The sequence below is a fragment of the Gorilla gorilla genome, chromosome 14 (genome assembly GCF_029281585.2).
Source record: "Gorilla gorilla gorilla isolate KB3781 chromosome 14, NHGRI_mGorGor1-v2.1_pri, whole genome shotgun sequence".
Taxonomy (NCBI): Eukaryota; Metazoa; Chordata; class Mammalia; order Primates; family Hominidae; genus Gorilla; species Gorilla gorilla.
In genome coordinates, this window is record NC_073238.2 from 60,062,636 (window position 1) to 60,082,662 (window position 20,027).

The 20,027-nt window shown below is 36.1% G+C and overlaps 2 protein-coding genes and 1 long non-coding RNA gene across 29 annotated transcripts in view; 2 read left to right on the forward strand and 1 right to left on the reverse strand.

Annotated features, from left to right (window-relative positions):
• The window catches only part of CPB2 (carboxypeptidase B2), a 51,838-nt gene extending 41,058 nt beyond the window's left edge, over positions 1-10,780 (forward strand). The window contains exons 9-11 of the mRNA XM_004054478.4: positions 5,586-5,788; positions 8,119-8,206; positions 10,169-10,780. Of these exons, the coding sequence (XP_004054526.1) occupies positions 5,586-5,788; positions 8,119-8,206; positions 10,169-10,353 (476 nt within the window). The 3' untranslated portion in view covers positions 10,354-10,780. The remainder of the gene's footprint in view (positions 1-5,585; positions 5,789-8,118; positions 8,207-10,168) is intronic.
• The window catches only part of LOC109029432 (uncharacterized), a 48,602-nt gene extending 37,407 nt beyond the window's left edge, over positions 1-11,195 (reverse strand). For all 4 annotated transcript variants that reach the window (XR_010130570.1, XR_002008511.4, XR_008670761.2 and 1 more), the window contains exon 1: positions 11,001-11,195. This is a non-coding gene — a long non-coding RNA (uncharacterized lncRNA). The remainder of the gene's footprint in view (positions 1-11,000) is intronic.
• Positions 11,141-20,027, forward strand: part of ZC3H13 (zinc finger CCCH-type containing 13) — a 97,285-nt gene continuing 88,398 nt past the window's right edge. For 2 of the 24 annotated variants that reach the window (XM_055359597.2, XM_063697347.1), the window contains exons 1-4: positions 11,207-11,562; positions 11,983-12,041; positions 18,186-18,308; positions 18,633-18,742. In XM_055359597.2, coding sequence (XP_055215572.2) covers positions 18,192-18,308; positions 18,633-18,742 — 227 coding nt within the window. In that variant the 5' untranslated portion in view covers positions 11,207-11,562; positions 11,983-12,041; positions 18,186-18,191. Of the gene's footprint in view, positions 11,563-11,982; positions 12,042-18,182; positions 18,309-18,632; positions 18,743-20,027 lie in introns of all 24 variants that reach the window. The other 22 variants (XM_019039741.4, XM_019039745.4, XM_055359599.2 and 19 more) reach the window with 21 other exon arrangements.

Here is a 20,027-nt window from a genome sequence, read left to right on the forward strand (position 1 = left end):
GACCCCTCATTTTTAATTGCACAAGTAAATGTTTACTTCTATAGTGTTTGAAGACATTTTTTTCACTATTCACTTTCTTAATTTCTTTAATAAATAATATAACGAAAATATAAAAATATTAAAAATAGTATAAAAAGCAGCACAGTGGGAATTTATTATTTCTTAATTTGAATGAGTTAAGGCATTCGATGATGTTGAGTTATGCATTCAAGAACAGTCTGCTTTCAGGAGTTTGAAGATTTTTCAAAGAACTACAAGTAGAATTACTATTTGACTCAGCAATCTCATCACTGGGTATATACTCATAGGAAAATGAATCGATCTACCCAAAAGACACATGCAATCATATGTTCATTGCAGCACTATTCACAAGAGCAAAGACATGGAATCAATCTAGGTGTCTGTCAATGGCGGATTGGATAAAGAAAATGTGGTACATATACATCATGGAATACTACACAGCCATAAAAAAGAACAAAATTATGTCCTTTACAGCAACATGGATGCAGCTGGAAGGCACTGTCCTAAGTAAATTAACACAGAAACAGAAAATCAAATACTGTATGGTCTCACTTATAAGTAAAAGCTAAACACTGAGTATACACAGACATAAAGATGGGAATAGACACTGGGGACTCAAAAAAGGGGCAGGGAAGGAGAGAGAGGGGAAAGGGTTGAAAAAGTACCTAAGTGGTACTGTGCTCACTATTTGGGTGATGGGTTCAATAGAATCCCAAACCTCAGCATCACACAACATATCCATGGAAAAAACCTGCACATGTACCCCCTGAACCTGAAGACAAAGAAGTTTGCTTTTAGGGGGGTAGGTGTTAGTTCACTCTTTCTTCCCACCCACTCAACATTATTTTTCATAGTACTACATTTCAGAAACAGCTACGAAAATAAACTAACCTGACAAGGAGTATGCATCATCTATATTTTTGGGCTCCATGGGGCCCATAAGGGAGAGAAGCTATTGTATCCACAGAAACATCTTCTTCCTCCCAGACCTGGACCCTATACAATCCTATGCACATAATTTTGCCTATTTCCTTTAAAAAAGGTAAAATTTCATGATTTTAAACATTTTATCAAAATCCCAGAATACCTATTAAAACCTCACAACATTCAGCCTGGGAAAGCTGGTTGCCAAAACAAAAGAAAACCAAACCTCACAACAAAGTACTTACCTTATTTCCGTATTTTTTTCCCTGTCTAGGTTAGAAACTGCAGGCAGACAGAAACCAATACCCATTATCTAGTGCAGTGCCTGGCACAAGGAGGGTCCTCATAAAATATTAACTAAATGAGTCCATGAATGAATTTAGTTGCTCTGAGAGCTACAGATATGGTAGGAACTCAGAGGAAGAAGCAGTTCATCCCGACTTAGGTTCCAGGGAATCATTTAGTGGTTTCTCCCTAAGAAACCACTCGTGTTCCCAGAGGCCCAAAGTTTGCTGTGGCACTAATAACATGCCAGGGGCTCACAGGAACAGCAGCGATGTAAAAAGAATCTAAGTAAATAGAGCTGACAGTTACTCAGTGCTGAGCCATTGACATAGTTCATCTTCCAGATTTCATTAGCTATGAATCATAGATGGAGAAACCCGGGCTGAAAACAGTTAAGTCCCTTCCTCAAGGGCACGTAGCAAGTATGTGCAAGTACATGGCAGAGCTGGGCTATAAACCCAAGTTATCAGTTCCCTTTTGGAACTTTTTATTTTATCTTCGAGCTCTTTTGGTGCTTGATTTTACTTAATATTTTTCTTGGTGAAGTCAGTGTTATTTAATTTGGATAGCCAAGTAGTCAAAATATATTCTGTTATTGTCATCAAGAAATGTCTCAGTCCCCTCTTGGGCATGGTGCTATATTGTTACATATCATAAGAGTGAAAAACAGAAACAGAAGCAGCAAGCATATGGGTTTTTAACTAAAAAAAAAAAAAAACCCAAATAAAAAGTAATTGTAAGGAACTCTTATTACCAACTGTTCCAGTATCTATTCTGTACTATGTAAGCAAGACAGTGAGAAAGAAGAATTTAATCTTTTCTCATCCCTACAACTAGAATGTGCCCCTATGATTCTTTATATAAAGGATCCAAAAACACCTCACTTATTAACAGGAAGTGACATATCAAACCTACTTACTCATTTTATGCTCCTCTGTATTAAAATTTTGTGTGTGTGTGTGTGTGTGTTGGAGATGAGAGTGGAGGGTAGGTTGTAGGGGTGTCTTTGTCTTCTCAGGCTGCTATAACCAAATACCATAGGTTGGGTGGCTTAAACAACAGAAATTTATTTTCTCACAGTTGAGGATTGGAAGTCCAAAATCAAGGTACCAGCAGAGTGAGGTCTTCCTGAGGATTCTCTCATTGGCTTGTAGATGGCTGCCTTCTCTCTGTGCCCTCACATGGCCTTTTCTTTCTGCACAAACCTCCCTGGTGTCTCTCTTTATTCCTATAAGGGCACCAGTCACATTGGATTAGAGCCCCATGCCTATGACTTCATTTCACCTTGTCTCCTTAAAGGCCTTATCTTTAAATACAGTCACACTGGGGCTTAGGGCTTCAACATAGGAATTTGGGAGGATGCAATTCAGTTCATAACAGGAGTACATTATGAGAACCTTTGGTCTCAAACTTCCTAAGATAGCACCACAGATTTTCTAAAACACTGAGTTCAACTACAAAGTTTTTGCAACTGGCTTGAATGGAAAATTCTTTATTTCTTTTTCTAGGAGACTACAGTGTTTTTTAAAATTATTTTTTACTATGATAAAATACATGTAATATAAAATTTGCCATTTTAACAATTTTTAATTGTACAATTCAGTGGCATTAAGTACATTCACAATTACTACTATTACTAAAATTTTTTAATTGTCCCAAAGAGAGATTTTTACTTATTGTAACCAGTAGGCAATATCTCCTCATCCCTACCTTCTCCCCAGCCCTTGGTAATTTCTTATCTACTTTCTGTCTCTATGAATTTGCCTATTATAGATATTTCACAGTGTGCTTGGTTCCATGTCTATAGATCAAAGAATGCTTGAGCTTGGAGGGATCCAGTGGCCCAAGTTCCTTCCTGGTACAGATGAGGCCCCTGAGGCTGAGACGATGAAGTAGTTGCCCAAATTAACATGACTGCTTAATGGTAAAGCAGAGTCTCGACCTCAAGTTTCCTGCCTCTTCAGGGCTCTTTCCACTAAAATGCTTGAAATGTCTAGAATGACAATCATAGAATGAGAATCTGAGGCTCACTGTCCAGCATAGTAGCCACTAACCACATGTGGCTATCCAGTGCTTAAAATGTAGCTTGTCTGAATTGAGACATACACTGAGTGTTAAATACACACCAGAATTTGAAGGCTTAGTATGAAAAAAGTAACATAAAATATTTCAAGAATAATTTTTATATTGGTTACACTTGAAATGATACTTTGTACATATTTGGTTAAATAAATTACAATATTGAATTAATCTCACATATTTCTTTTTGTGTGTGTGTGTGGCAGGGTCTCGTTCTGTCATCCAGGCTGGAGTGCAGTGTCACGATCTCAGCTCATTGCAACCTCTGCCTCCTGGGTTCAAGCAAGTTTCGTGCCTCAGCCTCCCAAGTAGCTGGGATTACAGGCGTGCACCACTATGCCTGGCTATTTTTGTATTTTTGGTAGAGACAGGGTTTCACCATGTTGGCCACGCTGGTGTCGAACTCCTGATTTCAAGTGATCCGCCTGCCTCAGCCTCCCAAAGTGCTGGTATTATAGGTGTGAGCCACCGTGCCTGGCCTTCTTTTTATTTTTCTTAAAGTGGTAACTTGAAAATTTAAAGTAAATATGTGACTTGCATTATATTTCTATTAAACAACCGTGGTCTGAGGATTCATATTAGGGCACCACCTCTCTATTTAGTGGTTATGTCTTCCCCGACCTCCATACCCAATATATAATCTCTATTCTCTAAGAATTATATACCACATAAAAGGGCAGGAATATTCAAAGGTGACCGAACTATCAAAAATGGTTTATCCAATCACCTTATTGGTTAAAAATGAAATACTTGGGAAGACCTTAGATGTTCACATTTCCTCTCAGGGAAACAATTTTTTAACAAACATTAATGTTGTGTTTGTATAATAACAGGAATAAAGCAGAATGAGCTTAATTAAGAAAAGCAGGCTCTGTAAGGACAGTGAGTAGCCTCAGCCATGGAACTCTGAGGCAGAGATGCAGCTGGACTCAGAAACAGAAAGGAACTGGGCCTGGAGCCCTAGAGAGGCTCAGTGAATCCTTCCTCTCCCCTTCTCATCTCTGTGATGCACACTGGCTTCTTTCAGGTCTCAGTCCATGATGATGATGATGGTGATGATGATGATGGTGATGATGATGATAAACAGCAACAGTTATGAAATGCATACTACATGCCAGGCACTGTGCAAAGCACTTTGTATGAACTAGCTCATTTAATTCTCATTCAATCAGCATTTAATATATAATTTTTCAATTTTGCAGATAAGGAAATTGAGATACAGATAGATTTTTAAAAATTTACCCAAGGCCATATAGCTAATAAATGGTAGTCAAGATTTAGAATCAAGTAATTGGGTGCTTAACAATATGCTGTATAGCCTCTTATTCTGAAGAATGGTTACCACCAAGAATATCCAGATTGCATCTCCTAAAATGACAGTATTTACTTCATAGGGCTGCTGTAAGAATTACATAAGATGTGGCAAAAATCTTAGCAGAGTTCCTGACGTACAGCATGTGCTCCACAGGTGTCAGCTGGTAGTATTACTATTTTTACTGTCTGTTCAAGAGAGCAGCTAGACTGAGACTAGACTCTTAGTATTGATTTCAAGTTATCTTTGAAGGGATTCAGATTGGCAAGCACAAGAGTCAGACCCAATCCTGAGCCCTCAACTGTTTGCAGGAAGGAATAATCTCTTGTGTCAGATGCAGCTTGCTGGGGCTTCACCTTGTGAATTAGGGACCGGGGAGAAGTGTTGGAAGGCAGCCTACCATCTCAAGTGATGCAAATTATAATCTATCAAAGGAATGAATGAACGTTGGTCTGGCAACAAATATCACCATCCCATTTTATTTACTGAACTTACTAAACCACTTTAGCAAGTTAAAAGTAGCACTGAAGGCAGACTTACATGTTCTGAGCTCTGAAGTGAGGCTTTTCTTTTATGGGCTATATTGATGGTAGCTTTAAAACTACAAATATCAGAAAAACTAAATTTACAGTGGATTAAGGAAAATGGGGTTTATTTTTTCTCCCATAACCATAAGTCTGGAGACAGGGCTGGCATCTCTGAGGATCTCTTAGCCACTTTCTCAAGGTTGCAAGGGAGACAGGTGCTGGGAATGACTGTTAGAAGGTCAGCTATGTGAGCAGATAAGTATTTGACTTCAAAAGAAACATAACACTTAGTGGAAATATGTTCTTTGCAGAGTCCTACCTAATCCATTCATCTAAAAATGTTGCAACATAGATAGGAGAATACGTTGTCTGGGAAACCACAAATTACAGTACTATGTGCATCCCCTCATAATTTCACCTTAACAATTTCGTTACAGAGGAAGGTGCGTCCAGTTCCTCATGCTCGGAAACCTACTGTGGACTTTATCCTGAGTCAGAACCAGAAGTGAAGGCAGTGGCTAGTTTCTTGAGAAGAAATATCAACCACATTAAAGCATATATCAGCATGCATTCATACTCCCAGCATATAGTGTTTCCATATTCCTATACACGAAGTAAAAGCAAAGACCATGAGGAACTGGTAAGTGCTACTTAATTATTTTTCTCATTAGCATTTTGGAAATAAAATAATACTTAGTTGAAGAATCAAAAACTGGGAAAAATTTTGTCCTCTAGAAGGCAAATGATAGATGTTTTAAATCATGGTGTGATCCTGTTGAGAGTCACCCTGGGTCAGTGTTCTCTAAGGGAATATAAAGAACATGCCTTACCCTAACAACACACACTTTATTCTAGCACGTGGGCTTCCTAAGAAAATGTCAGACAAATTCCTTGAAGGTTAGGAAGGAACTACTACTACACTTGACCTGATCTGCATGTGAAGCAGTATAAGCAAGGATGAGTATGGAATCATGTGACAGCTTTGTGGTCACTAGCTTCCTACAACAGCACACCACAGATTAAGTCTCAACACAGCACTCATTGTTTTGGTATTAGCAGCAGGAATTGTTCCTGCCCTGACTTCCTTAACCCTCAGGGTTTTGGTCCTATTAAAGTACTACAATTTTAGCATTGAGGAAAGAGTCTGTTTTTTGGAACATAACAGACAATACAGAAAGTTCAAAGAGGACTCACACAATTTGATACTCCCTTAGCACTATTTAGTCTAAGATACTGTATGTTTGGGTTCATGGCAAAAGATGCAAGGATTCTTGAAGGATTGTAGCTAGGCTTCGACAAATCCTCATCCCAGATGCTCTCCAGACAGTGGAAGTGTTACATCAGCAGCCCCATTCTTGGGAAGGGACTAATTTTTAGGTGGTAGCTTGTTTCTTAGTGACTCATTTTTTTTTTCTGGCTCTCTTAACAGAATAAAATATAGTCACATTACAGGAGCTAGCAATTGCTGATGACAAATATAAGATTATTTGCATTTTCTGAAAATAGCCCATTTAGAACATAAATGTACTTGATACTTGAGCTTTTTTCTTCTCAAGGGAAAACTCTTAAGGAAAGCACCTTTTAAAAATATTATCTTTGAAGAAATAAAAGGAAATTTATCATGATTTGGGAAGTAGAATTAGTCTAATTATGCTTTTTTTTTTTTGCATCACTGCCAGCACACATATTTGTTGAGAGCCATTACGTGTAAAATACCTTGTCAATGGATATTTAAAGAAGCATTAGGTAAAATCCTGTCCTTTAAGAGAATGTGTTATGGTTACGGAGCTCAACCATTAGCAAATGTTACAAATAGCTGTACTCTAAGGCGACATAGAGTAACTACTAAATAAGTGGCACAGACAGTACAACTCACTTCTAACTAGAATATCAAGGGATGGCTTCACTAATGCATTCAGAGGGAAATGCTGAGATAAGTGAGGAGATAAAGTAGTTACTGTCCTTGAGGAATTTACAATCTATTAAGGGGGGGGGGAACTACAAATAATAAAGTGCTGTTGATGTCAAATATCAGCTACATTTTAGACAGGCATTGAAAGAGGATTTCTATAGGCAGACAGGGAAGGAAGGACCTTCCAAGCAAAGAAGTTGGTGTTCACCATAAGAGGATGCAAAAGTGGAGGGTGATAGCATCAGAAAGTAGATTAGGTTGGCTTCTGAAGGGGTGTGACTGTCAGATAAATTTGTATTTCATTATGTAGACAATGGGGTTACATTAAAACTTATTTTTTGAACAATGAGATGGCATAAAATAATATCCGCTGATAAATCTCTTGAGTTTTTCAAGAAGGTGACAGTGTATACCATGATGCTAGTTCCGATTTCCGAAAAGTTCCAGATAAGTGAGAACTTCAGAATAGATTTGACAAAATGAATATCAACAGACAAAATGAAGTCAAATGGGGGTCTTAGTTATTATCCTGCTCCATACCAGAGGTATAATCTTTTTTGATTTGATGAATCTATGGAAGTCTTTAGACATTTTACACAAGAAGAAAATAGAAGTTGTGAGAAGGATAAGAAGTGAGTCATGCATGCGTTAGGTGTGTGTATGTGTTTAGAAAGGTTGGATTTAAAGTTTGGTGATAATTTTGTTCAGAAATGGAGTACCTCTAAGCCTTTGAGATGTAGTTATACTTCATTTTCCATAATAAATGAGTTCCCAAAAAGGCATGTGATAATTTTTTTCTGCAAATTAATATATTTATTTATATAAATTATTTCAATATATTGAAATAGTTTATGTTTAAAGCCACCCAATTGTGATTGCCATGAAGTGCACATATTTTAAGTTAATTTGTTTACCTTATTTATTTGCCTTTTAGATGAATCTAGATTTTCTACCTGTATACTTCGATTCAATTAATGTATGATTATTTTTTAGAAACTTCTACTTGTCATGTCTCAAAGCCGCACATTAACTGAAATTCTATATCTTATTGCTTCCAGTCTCTAGTAGCCAGTGAAGCAGTTCGTGCTATTGAGAAAACTAGTAAAAATACCAGGTATACACATGGCCATGGCTCAGAAACCTTATGTAAGTATTTCTTCTTATGATCTTAGAGAACTTTGAGCTACTAAAGAAATCTGTGTGATCTGTTTTTCTTTGTGTATTTAATTTTTCTGAATTAAATAGGGTCACATGTAATACAACTGAATTGTAATAATTAGGAACAGAAGCATAATAGCTATGACGATGCTGAACAAAGCTATATTAATAAATGAGTTACTAAAAAGAAGCCAAAATCCTATTTAAGAAATTATATTTATCACAATCAAGTAGGAATTACAGAATTGGCATCATACTAGTTGAGTGAAGCAGAAAAGTTCATAAAACTTTTGCATGATTCCCAGGGCCACCATGGAAGGTTGTGCAGGTTGTACACTACACTAATCTAGGGCATGCCATTTGCATCAAGTGTTTTTTAGTGTTAGCCTGTTCCCAAGAGTATAGCTCATAACACATTACAGTTTATTGTCTTTAATATATATTACACATACAAAAGCTTGTGACAAACTCTTAACAAAAAGTTTTGATTAATTTTTGCTGAAAGATATTTAGTGAGTAACTCCTATCTACACACAGTGGGAGGACAGACTGATTTTGCCCTTTTGAAGTTTGAAGGGAGATGGGAAAAGAGGAGCATAAAATAAACCTGTAACCAGGCATCAGAAAACTACAGCCTGAAGGCCAAACCCAGGTTTTTCCATTTTTTTTTTTTAATGATTAGAAAAAAACAAAAAGAGGCCAGGTGCTGTGGCTCACGCCTGTAATACCAGCACTTAGGGAGGCTGAGGCAGGAGGATCACTTGAGGTCAGGAGTTCGAGACCAGCCTGGCCAACATGGCGAAACCCTGTCTCTACGAAAAATACAAAAATTAGCTGGGCATGGTGGCAGGCGCCTGTAATGCCAGCTACTTGGTTGGCTAATGCATAAGAATTACTTGAACCTGGGAGGTGGAGGTGGCAATGAGCTGAGATTGCACAACTGCACTCTAGCCTGGGTGACAGAGTGAGACTCCATCTCAAAAAAGGTTGAAACTGTATTTATCATGAACACTAAAATATGTACACATTTTAGTTAACATGCATTAAACTGTAACAAGTCTTCTGGCAATTGTAGCTTTCATGAGGTGCTTCCCAAACTGTATTAGATAGATGCTAAAATTATAAATTAAAATTTTGGGTCAGATTTTGCCATAAACCTGGACTCAATTTAGCACCCCCCAAAAAAAAGTCAGATTATTCAATTAATGAGGTTGGAAAACCTAACAAGTTACCCAGAAAAAAATTAATTGGATTATTAACATGTCTTTCACCAAAGTAAATTCCAGGTACAGCATATATTTTCATATGAAAACCCTGCATAAACCAAGTTGAAATCTCAGTAAGGAGAAAAAATTCCTTGTGAAAGGAGAAATGAATGAAAGGAGAAAAAAAGGTCTACATGCCAAACAAAGCTAATAACACTAATGTTGTTTTTATAAGCAATTGATAAAATGAACCAAGTAGACAAATGAGGAAGGACAATTGATAGGAAATATAAAGATAGCCAATAAATATGCTAAGCAAATGTGCAACTCGCTGATAATCAAAAAACATAAATTAAGACAGTTGGATATTATTTTTTGCCCATAAAATTATCAGAATTCATAATTCCTATTGATGGTATGGGAAGGGGAAATGGGCAAATTCATACCCTGCTTGTGGAAGTATAAATTAATTCAGTTCTTTTGACGTCCATTTGGGAACATGCCGTAATTGCAAAAAGTACAGAGCCTTAGACTGGCAAATCTATTCTAGGGAAGAATATTCTAAAGAGACAAAGAAGCAATTATGTATAAACAAGGGTACTCATTGTAAAGTTGTTTATATTAGTTAAAAACTGAAAAAAATCTAAAGGTATACAAACAAATAAACATTTAAATCAAACAATTCCCAGTTTGTTAATTAATTTGAAACGTCTGTAGTTCAACAATTTCTTTCTTCTTCTTTTAGACCTAGCTCCTGGAGGTGGGGACGATTGGATCTATGATTTGGGCATCAAATATTCGTTTACAATTGAACTTCGAGATACGGGCACATACGGATTCTTGCTGCCGGAGCGTTACATCAAACCCACCTGTAGAGAAGCTTTTGCCGCTATCTCTAAAATAGCTTGGCATGTCATTAGGAATGTTTAATGCCCCTGATTTTATCATTCTGCTTCCGTATTTTAATTTACTGATTCCAGCAAGACCAAATCATTGTATCAGATTATTTTTAAATTTTATCCGTAGTTTTGATAAAAGATTTTCCTATTCCTTGGTTTTGTCAGAGAACCTAATAAGTGCTACTTTGCCATTAAGGCAGACTAGGGTTCATTTCTTTTTACCTTTTAAAAAAATTGTAAAAGTCTAGTTACCTACTTTTTCTTTGATTTTCGACGTTTGACTAGCCATCTCAAGCAAGTTTCGACGTTTGACTAGCCATCTCAAGCAAGTTTAATCAATGATCATCTCATGCTGATCATTGGATCCTACTCAACAAAAGGAAGGGTGGTCAGAAGTACATTAAAGATTTCTGCTCCAAATTTTCAATAAATTTCTGCTTGTGCCTTTAGAAATACAACCATGCATTCCGTTTGCTCCACGGTAATTAGGCGATGGCCCAGAAAGGGGAGGGGTGTCAAAAACGACAAACATAGCCTCTCATTCCAGCTCAGCTGCTCAATAAACACTGTTGAACGAATGAATGAATGGCTCTAGGTACTGTCAACAAATGCCGCATTTTGCGCATTTACAACAGCTGTTTATGCTAAGGAATTATGTAATAAAAAGAGAAAACTCACTTAAATTCACTTTTAATTGGGAATTCTAGTTCTCCCGGGCTCCCAGTTTCCTTTCTTAGGATCTCTCACAGAGCACAGATTCGATTTCCAAGTCCCGCCGCACTCTTACCGCTCGCGTGGGACGTTACGCCTAGAGGGCGTGTCCACGAAGGGCGGTGTCTGCGCACTGACGACTAATCTGACGGCCGGAAGCTGCCTGGGTCTACAGAGGAACAGGGCAAACCTCTGACTTCCGGCGGCATTTTGAGGCGGTCCTCCTAGCGGCCTGGTAGTGTTTTTGTTGCCTTTTCTTAATCTACAATCTCTTCGTTATTTTTCTTCCTGCGACCCAGTTTCGCTTGACCCTGGAGAGACGGCAGGCGGGTTGGTTCTGCTTCTCAGCCATCCCGGGGGCTCCTCGCTAGCCAAGAGCCGGTTCCCGGGAGCCGCGCGCGCATCGCTTTCTCCTCGTCGTCGTCCTCCTGGGTCCAGGCGCGGGGACAGAGTCGCCTCCCCCGCTCCTCGGAGCGGCGGCGGCGGTGGTGCCTCCGGACTGCACTTGCGAAGGGAGCTTGGGGAGGAAGTAAGCGTTCTGTGAATTGGTGTGGGTATCTGGGGAAGGCATTGGGCGGACCCGGAATGCGGAGGCCCGGGTTACCCCCCCATCTTTGCTTGAGTCACTGGGATTTTGAGCTTTCCTTGAGCATCCCACCCTTAACTCTGCAATAGCCCCCTGTGCTCAGGCATAATTTCTCACTCTGATTATGATTCTGGCATTTGTCTAAGGGGGATAAGTAGACTCAGACAATAGGCTGTAACCCTCGTTACCATTTGATGTAAGCACGGGAACCCTTGTATGGTGTTCGTATTTGTGTGCGATGGAAGGGTGCAGCAATTTGGGCTTAAATTTAGAATCTTCCTCTATACTCATTCCAGATCTGTTAGAGAAAAACCTCTTACTTGTGATTGGTCTTGTTTTTTTTTTTTTTTTTTTCCTCATCAGTGATAACGATTTAGGTCCTGGGAATTGAGTGCTACTTTATCTTCACATGCCTTAGGTAGGTAGTTTTGGCAACTCTCAGAAACGGGGGAAAGTGGAATAGAAAGAGAGTCTGTTTGGCGGCATTATCTCTCTGTAATAGGCTAACGCAATTTATGTGGTTTGAAAATTATTTAGAGTTGATAATACTTGAATTATGTTGGTAAGATGTTGTTTGTGAAGGGTAGTCTTAAGGTATTTGGTTATACTATGGGGCTTTCAGGTAATTCGAACTACTTTGAAAATTATGGGAGTATGAAGTCTCTTAAGATTTTTGGATTTTTAAAGTAGTTTTAAAAATTTGGAAAATATCTTTACACCTCAAGTTTTCGAAGTCCGCGATACCGTTGGAGAATAAATACTTACGCAGTTCAGTCTATGGGTATATGGTGCCAGTTAGCGGGGTCTAGTTCTGTAACATTTGAAATTACTGGCTTTAGTACAATATATTGGAGCGTTTTGTGAATACAATCTATAGATTTTCAAATAATTTCTAATTTCTTAATGAACTATTTAGATTGTAACAGATGACAGTTTCAACTAGAGACCAGCAAAGTTGATGCAAGCTTGTAACAATTGCGGCTTTAAAAATAGTTGCACTCTGAAACTAAGGCTTTCACTCCGTGCATCTGGTAGGATTCAGTTTTATCAAATGTATGCCTCTTACTGGCTTCCTGATTACTGGTCATTCTAAATGAACATTGCATATTTTGAGATTTGCAAGCTTAAGTGATTTTCATATTTGTAATATGAATTTAACATACTAAAAATCCAGCAAGTGGATGGTATCTTAACATCTTTACAAATTACTAAAATTGTAATAAGTCATCAGTGTTTATTTATAATATGCACTTGCATTTACATAGAGGAAACAAACACATTGTTTAACTTAAATTTACTTAGAGAGTTGGTTTTCAGTGGATTGGTAGTCTTCCTCACCTCCTCATCTCTCCCAACTCCATCTCATATAGAGGTGGAGCTATTTCTTCAGCTGTTAGTAGTAGTTGAAGCATTAACTGCTGTTGATATAGAAAGAGTCTTTTATTCGTTTTTTTTTGTATTTTTGTATGATGCAGTTCTTTTTACTTCACTTTAGAGTAGCCACCAGCATGGGATGTTTTCTGTGCAGTCTTTTTAACAAATTGTTTTTTCTGCGTAGTACTGCAGTGTTGCTTTGCTAATTCCTATATAGTCAGCTTAGTTCTGTCAGTTGTGTTTGGAATTTAGTTTGGAATTGTTTTAGCATTAAATTTACGGAAGCAATCTGAAAGTTTGTTTTAGAAAGTTCTTTTTAAAAAATTCTCTCAAACTATGCGTCAAATAAAGTTAATTTTTCTTTCTAAAAATATGAAGTATAAATGTGAAGATACCTTATTTTTAGTATCACCTTTTTAATCTTAGAAATTCAGAGTATAGGGATTTATCCTACTAGTTAGTACATTCATGTAGTTTTAATTGCCTAATTGTTTGAAATTTCCCTAATATTATGCCGCTACTCATCCAGATTAAAGTGTTATGCTTTCACTTATGCTTCCAGTAGATGAGACCTGAAAAAGATAATTAATTATGGATTGAAGTGAAGATACTAGAACGGATATGTGTTTATTGACAAGATTTTATTAATTGAGCTTCTGGAGTCATTATTCAAAAAGAGACCCTTTTGTATGCTTCTCCTTTCTCAGCCATAATTATAATGTGAACCTTCTGAGTACAGTGTTATTCTAAGTTTCCTGGGGCAAGGGAGCAGTTCCCATTTAAGACCCTCTTTTGTTGTGTCTTTATTAATAGACTCAAACTTTGTGTCCCGGATTTTCTTTTTCTTTTTCCATTTTCTTTTTTAATTGAAAAGTGATTATAAAGACTTCAGATATTCATTTACTCTGCAAATGGAGAGGAGAAATAGGAAAATAACGAAATAGGCTTTCACTAGTGCCACTCTGTCTTTGATAATGCTCGTTTTGAGAAAGACTTGATGATGTGGGTGGAAGTGTGATGGCAACTTAAACCAAATAATAATTTGAAAACAAAAAATGGAGGAAAACCTTCATGGAAGAGTAAATTAGTAAGTTATTGGTATGACCTCGATTTCTATTCTCTATGATAGGAAAGACTTTAGTATTTACATTTTTCTCTTATTGTTTCTAATTTTTCTCATATACTTTGAAGCATTTACTTGTCATGTTCAGCCTGTTCATACATAATTTGAAAATTTATGTATGTTTACCCTCCCTGAAAATCTACATTTTAACTGTTGTGGTGTTCATTTTCCTTTACAGGCCCAAAGTTTTAAATAGGATTGAAAATTCTAATTGTCACATTAGTTGGTAACATTTAGTTTTAATATATGAAAAAGGAAATGTTTTTCTGTTGTATTGTAGATAGTGTGTATATTTTTAGATAAATGGGACTTTTAAAGTTATATATTGTGTTCTTTACAAGCATGAAGCATTTTGTTTATTCAAATTCATGAATGTCTCATTAGTAATATTTAAGTAACATTTTATTGTTGACTACTTGTGGAAGTTTTTACATGGATGATCAGAAGAATTTTTTCGGTTAGAAATCTTCAGTTTCTACTTTTTTCACCAGACGTTTTACACACACACACATATTTATCACATTAAAGAACATTTTATTAAGAATATGTGTGTGTGTGTATTATTGTTGTTATTATTCTTGTTTTAAATGTTCAGTCCAGGACCTTGCTGTAACCCAGACCGCATACTCAGATGCTGTATTACTTTAGGACAAAGTGTGGTACTCTTGGAGTCTGAGAAAAAGGAGAGTACATCTTTTTTTTTTTTTTTTTTTTTTTTTTGAGACGGAGTCTCCCTCTGTTGCCAGGTTGGAGTGCAGTGGCGCGATCTCGGCTCACTGCAACCTCCACCTCCCGGCTTCAAGCGATTCTCCTGCCTCAGCTTCCCGAGTAGCTGGGATTACAGGCGTGCACCGCCACAGCCAGCTAATTTTTGTATTTTTAGTAGAGATGGGGTTTCACCATGTTGGCCAGGATGGTCTCGATCTGTTGGCCAGGATGGTCTCAATCTCTTGACCTCGTGATCCGCCTGCTTTGGCCTCCCAAAGTGCTGGGATTACAGGCGTGAGCCACTGCTCTTGGCCACATTTTTACTTAATTTCATTTCTTCCCTAAATTGGGAGACTCAGTACAGTAGTAGCTGCAAGTGAAATTCCTGGGATAATTACTATGTAGGTGAATCTTGAATAGTTCTTGATGTCACTGGTAAAAGCAGTTTTGTCTCTGTGGAAAGAATATGGGCGTAGGGTGAGGGAGGTGAGGAGATGGATCGTTAGTCTTCACTTGATTGTCTTTCATAGCAAGTCCAACCCTTGAAATCTTCAAAGTTTGTCTTAGGGAGTCTAGGATTGGAGAGAAGCTCTCAGACCAGCAAAGCAATAGGTCAAGGGAGGAGAGTAGTGCGAATCAAGCAACAGAGGACAGACCAGAAAAAGAAACTGTAGAGTTAATACCTGCAACCCTCAAAAAATAAAAAGAAAGGAGATGATAGATGACCAATGTTTTAAGTATAATAAGTACGATAATAAATAGCCTGTCGTCCTAACTGGAAACCATTACCATTGAATTTGTTGAAGGAGACTGAGCTGGGAGTGGAGGCATGTTGGGGGTAGTAGAGATGTTGGGGGTAGTAGAGATGTTGGGGGTAGAACTAACTCATTTCCAGTGACAGTGGAGGGAAAAATAAAAAATTAGTGTTAGTCCACTTGAGGCAGTGTGGTGGGATGGTGTGCCTGTTTTCTAAGTTCTACATAACTAGCAAATAAGGAAATTTTGGAACCTATTCAATTTTTTAAATTCTTTAAATTAAGAAATGTTTTAAAAATTAATGGTTGAGGATTATCTATATTTCTGTATTAATGTAGCAATATATAATGAAACTTTATGTTTTTCTCAAACTTCTTATACATTGTGTGATACATTTACTTATTATTGAATCATGCTTGGATATATATTGTTAAAAAAGTGTTTTTCTCAAAGCTCTACATTTTCTAGATCTTTCTCAGCTCCACTTCTCTTAGCTTTCAGTTTTTTCGTGCTCAGTAAATCAAGTACACATAGGAAATTTTACCAGCTTCTCCTCCGTATGTTCACATTTCAGCTGAGAATGAGTCTAAGAAAAATTAAATCAAAGATTATCTTATAATGCTAACACCAGTATGTAGAATTGGTGTGTAGTTCCTTACTTGGAGAACAATTAATATTTAAGTGATTTTGTGTTGCAGCAAATTATTGTTTATGTGATGCTCTCCACTGGTTCTTAAATTTATAATTACTGTGAAGTAATTCTGTTTTTAAAATCACTAAAAATTAATTGCTATTATATCAAAAGAATTATTACATTTTATATTGATAAAAATATAGATTTTCCAATTTAAAATCACCATATATTATTTCATATTTTCCTTCCTTGATGCACCATCTTTTATTTATCAAATGTTGTTCTTAGTCTTTGGATTCTTTTAAAAATGTGACCTGAAGTACCTCATTGAACCAAACACTGTTTATAATTTTTTATTGCTGTTTCAATTAGGTACTACCGTGATTTAATTTCCTTTAAAGTGATATGTCTTTACTTTGAAACCACATTAAAGAAGATTTGTGATCTTTATAGAGACTAAATGAAACTTTTTTAGCTGCTGTGGTTCATTCTAGTAACTTTTGATGATTGATGAGATTTCAACTAATATTTAGTTTGTATAAAGCGGGATATAGTATGGTGTTTTTTGCCTTTCCCTTATGAGGCAGTTTCTACCCTCTTCCCACAGTAGTGTATGCTCTGGATTGTATCTTGGTCTAGAATTTAATTGGTCTAGAATAGAATTGTTTTCTAGTGTCATAATATACTGTCATTATCTGATACTTGCAAATCTAGTTGAATTACCCAATTATGTCATTGGATTAGATTTTTACTATAGTTTCAGTTTTTGAATGTTTTATTTACATATATATATATATATATATTTTTTTTTTTTTTTTGAGATGGAGTTTCGCTTTGTCGCCCAGGCTGGAGTGCAGTGGTGTGATCTCAGCTCACTGCAAGCTCTGCCTCCTGGATTCATGCTATTCTCCTGCCTCAGCCTCCAGAGTAGCTGGGACTACAGGCGCCCGCCACCATGCCCAGCTAATTTTTTTTTTTTTTGTATTTTTAGTAGAGACGGAGTTTCGCCATGTTAGCCAGGATGGTCTCGATCTCCTGACCTCATGATCCGCCCGCCTCGGCCTCCCAAAGTGCTGGGATTACAGGCACAAGCCACTGTGCCTGGCCCTTAAAAAATATTTTTATGTTTACATCAAATCTAACAGAACTTAAACGTAAAATAAAATAAAAATATTTTTACAATTTGTCTTTTTTCTTATTACTAATAATGGTAAAATAGTCTGATAATTACTTTTAACACCTTTGAATTTTATGTCAGTGTAGTATAGATTATAGAAACACCTTGACTTTTCCTAGTTCTACAGTCTATCCTGTTTTGAAAGTTGTTTCTATCAACATTGAGTTTTGTTTTGTTTTGTTTTTGTGTTACTGGAAAATAAATGTGCTTGATCAGATTGTTTTGACTTCAGTCAGGCAAAGAAAATACTAAAATATCATTCATTTTTCTCAACCTGATTTTTGGAACATAACTGCTGTTGTCCCTTAAACTTATGAAACATAATTTCTGCTATGAAAATTTTCACCCAATTTTATTTTTCCATTTTCTTTAGCATAACTCTTTTTCAGTTAACCAGTTGATGGTTAACAACTTTGAGTTACTAAATTTTGAAGCAATTTTTGTAAGTAACTTTTATAAAGTAAACATTTTGTACTGTATCTTCTGAGGTTGATTGTACTATGAAAACTTCACTGTTTGAGTAGGATCATATTCGTTCACTCTGCAGAAGAGGTACAATTCTAGCCAACAGATCTCACAGCTGTTATAAATTCACCAGTAAGGCATGTTTTAGAAGATATTATCTCTGTTTACCTGTGACGTCTCCTATGCTTTTTTTTTTTTAATCTCCCAAGGAAAATCTCCTGTAATTTTACACTGTTACCTATAGTTTTATCTACTTGTAAGCTGTGGGCTCAGTTATTTAAAACTGAAGAATTTTACAGTTTTGCCTCTTTCTTTTTTGGTTAAAGTAGTACAAAATGTCAAAAATTAGAAGGAAGGTCACAGTGGAAAATACCAAGACTATATCTGATAGCACTTCCCGAAGACCCAGTGTATTTGAGAGGCTTGGACCCAGCACTGGCAGTACAGCAGAGGTGAGTTGTCACTAGTATAGTCACAGGGGTTCTCTTAGAATTCTATTATTGAAATGCTTATTTGTATCATAAAGGTGAACAGGTTGTTTTATTGTAGGAATGTTTGTTCAGTAAATTTTTTAAAGTGTGTTTTATAAAAAGAAGTGAAAAGGGTGATAAGGTTTATGGGTTTTTCCATATTTTTTTCCTGAAGTTTTTATTATTTGGGGAGTAATATATCACAGGTTAGCTGGAATTTTGGTAGCATTTGTTTTAATTTTGTCCCGCTAGCATTTTTTTTCCAGAAATAAATATGAAATTTACATAGTAATATCTGTCTCTTAGACACAGTGCCGTAACTGGCTGAAGACTGGCAACTGCCTCTATGGAAACACATGTAGATTCGTACATGGCCCTTCACCTCGTGGTAAAGGTTATAGCAGCAATTATAGAAGGTAAACTGAGAACTTTGAATTGTTCATGTACTATTAGAAGATGGCTTTTGTAATTTATCTAGTATAAAAATCTGAAATACAACCATATATTTGGTCAGATTTTCTATATTGGTGGTAGTCTTACCAGTAATTGAAGATCGACAGGATCTTTTTGTTATTATTTTCAAGATTAATAAAATGTTTGCTTTCAAATTATTTGTTCATTATTTATTTGTTTTGACAGTAGATCTTTTTGTAATATGTGTATGGCTTACTTTTTTTCCCCTAATTATGTATTAAATTGCTGCTTAAGACAGCAGAATTCCATGGTGTCTGAATTTCTTTTTAGTGAGGCAATTTTTAACTCTTAAAATAGTAAAATTCAAATTTTAGCTGTTTAAGATGTTCTGAATTCAAATTTTGTACAAATTCTATAGGTTAAAATGCATTTGCCAAATCCCTTATCACAGTATGTTAATGAAAATATGTATTTATATGTGGATGAATATGCTCCATATTTCGAACATCGTTTTGCCTTTAGTAAAGGCTTGGCTAGATTAAACTTGATTAATAAAGACCTTTTATTTTTCTTTTGGTTCCCTCATGATGATTATTTTATGGTGTTTAAAGATGTAATATACATAAAGTTTGTCACAAAAACAGTTTTAACTTGATTGGTAAACAAATAATTTACCTAGATCCAAAATTGGTTACGCTGATTGTTTTGGCTATAGCATAGCAACACTATAAAAACTGAACATTAGCAATTGGAATTTTTTTTTTTTTTTTTTTTTTTTAGTTGAATGATTTTTTTTGGGGTAGTGTATGGGTAGATTTTGTTTAGGAGAATTTAAAATTCAAACCCTCAACATTAGCCAACTTCCTTTTCACGTAAACATTGTACATTTTAGTTTATTTGTGATTCTGAATACTGTTTTATTTGTATTTAGATTGTCATTTGTCACTTCCGTTAATGTGGGAAAATTAGTGTTTATTGTATATGTGTGTTTACTTGTATATATACACGTAGATACATACCTGGTGAAACTATTTCGATAATTTTAATGTTTTGCTTTAATGCTATACTTTTGATACATTTTAAAATTTATCTTTGAAATTTATTAGCTGACTGAGAATTTTTATTCAAGAAATCATTTTGAGAAAAATGGTCAGAGAAATTTGTCTAAAATGGGAAAAAGTAATGTCATTACTAGACTTAGAATAAAGAATATTTATTATAATTTTGCTATTTTGTGTATGTTTTTCCATCTGATAACTTCTTTCGTATTTGTGCATTTTTTTTGTT